At 45.1% G+C, this 2,005-nt stretch overlaps 1 protein-coding gene across 1 annotated transcript; it reads right to left on the minus strand.

Moving 5' to 3' along the window:
* Positions 1-1,488: 1,488 nt before the first annotated feature.
* Positions 1,489-1,893, minus strand: LOC108764678 (UPF0329 protein ECU05_1680/ECU11_0050-like). The gene is made up of 2 exons (XM_018513017.1): positions 1,834-1,893; positions 1,489-1,785 (listed from the first exon to the last, which is right to left on the minus strand). The coding sequence occupies exons 1-2, from the start codon at positions 1,891-1,893 to the stop codon at positions 1,489-1,491; spliced, it is 357 nt and encodes a 118-aa protein (XP_018368519.1).
* Positions 1,894-2,005: the final 112 nt, after the last annotated feature.

A 2,005-nucleotide genomic window follows, 5' to 3' on the forward strand; every position in this document is an offset into this window, starting at 1 on the left:
GACTACCCGTATCTAGACAAGCACGGACTTTTAAGTCACCGACTATTACCTGTTTACATATATCATTATTCGGCGCAACCGAAATACTATTTACTGACGCCTTGCTTCTATCGTTATTTACTTTCTTACTTTCTGCATTCGCAACACATTCAAAGGACCTGTGTCCGAATTGGTTACACTTAAAACATTTTGGCCCTAACGTTTTCGACTTACAGTCTTTAGATGCATGCCCGACATCACCACAGTTATAGCACCGTACCGTCTTAGTTTGGACCTCTGACTTCTTTGATTGTTCCTGCATCGTCTTCTTTGCCGCTGTCACCTTTCCCCGGATACTCTTAGGAGCTTGCGTCTGGTTCGCCTCCCATATCTCCTCGTATGCCCGTAAGCGCTCTTTGAAGTCACGCAATTTTTTGGTCCCATAAAGAATCGCTTTGTTTCGTTCGTCGTCCTGAATACCATAGATGACATATCGTATCAATGCCTCGTCTTCGATTGTTCCCCTGGCCGCTAATTCTTTCATTACTAGGTAATATTCTTGCAGCTTCTCGCCTTTCTTCATCGTCCTCTCAGACAGCATTCGATGCAACAAAGCACTGTCTATTTTAGTGGAAAATTCTTCTTTCAGCATAGCCTTCAAGGTTTTCCAGTTCTTCACCACACCTTCGCTCTGAATATAAAGTTTCGCAAGTCCTGTCAAAGATCGTTTAGCAAATATCAGCTGCTGCATTTCAGTCCATCCAAAAAGCGTTGTGGTGTCCTCAAAATCTGCTATCCATCGTTCAACCGGATAGGCGTCACTACCATCAAAATTCCTAATAGAGCCTTCCACGTCTCGAAATGTCAGCGCAAAATCTCTACGCCTCGCTGCTTCCCTCTCTTGCTGTATCACTGGTAACTCGTTACGTCTTGCATGGAATCCAGCATTTCCTACTTCGTTCACCCCAGTGTTTTCGTTACCCATACCGTTCGCGGGTACGTAATCACTTTTACTACTCGCGTCTTCATCGTCGTCGCCATCGTCGTCGGAATCATCATCATTTTGACAGAGTATATGAAAATCCATCAAGCTCTTGCAAATTCGCTTGGCAATATCTTCTTTCAGTCCTCCGTAATCCAAACAAAGAATGTTGCAGATCGCTATCAGATCACGCTCCGTAAAAGTCTCCTGGATAAGTGCAACTTTACCGTGATAGTCGCTCCCTCCATCTTGAAATGTAAATCCGCTGAAACTTCTCAATCGGTTACGGTTTTTCCGATCGCCTGCTTCGCCAAACACCAATTTATGGAACGCCTGAATCACTTTCGCGGGAGCTGTCGCGATATTTTTCCTGATTCTTTCATTTTCTCCTAAGCACTCCATTGTATTCGGCACTCAAAGAACTGTTCTCGTATCGTAACTTCACTTCTCACTTACACGTCGTGTTTCTCCGTCGTGTATATGCGCTGTAGCTTTTGCGCATACACTGTCCCGCGTCTTTCGCGCCTTCAATATGGCGTCCGATGCTTCTCGAACCTTCTAGATCCTTCCTTACGTCTTTTCGCGCCTTCCGCTTCCTTCGTCGTCTTCTTTCTTTCTGCTTCCTTCGTCTTTCGTCTTCCTTTTTTATCTCGTCTTTCGTCTTTCGTCTCGTCTTTCGTCCTTCGTCTTTCGTCTTTCGTCTCGTCTTTCGTCTTTCGTCCTTCGTCTTTCGTCTTTCTTCTTTCGTCTCGTCTTTCGTCTTTCGTCCTTCGTCTTTCGTCTTTCTTCTTTCGTCTCGTCTTTCGTCTTTCGTCTTTCGTCTTCTGGATCAACGTCTTCGATCACAGCTACCGTTGTCCTGCGTAGCACACGCCGGTGCCGATGTCGTCGCACACAGTTCCCAATTCTTCAGACACTTTCGACTCATTCATCTGGCACTATCCCGGCTGAGCCCCCAAAATGTAGAACTGTTTATTGGAATGACGACACTTTAGACGATTCGGCGTTAACCATTATGTATTTTGCTCAAAAGTACAAAGAATA

This window comes from Trachymyrmex cornetzi, unplaced genomic scaffold (assembly GCF_001594075.2).
Source record: "Trachymyrmex cornetzi isolate Tcor2-1 unplaced genomic scaffold, Tcor1.1 scaffold446, whole genome shotgun sequence".
Taxonomy (NCBI): Eukaryota; Metazoa; Arthropoda; class Insecta; order Hymenoptera; family Formicidae; genus Trachymyrmex; species Trachymyrmex cornetzi.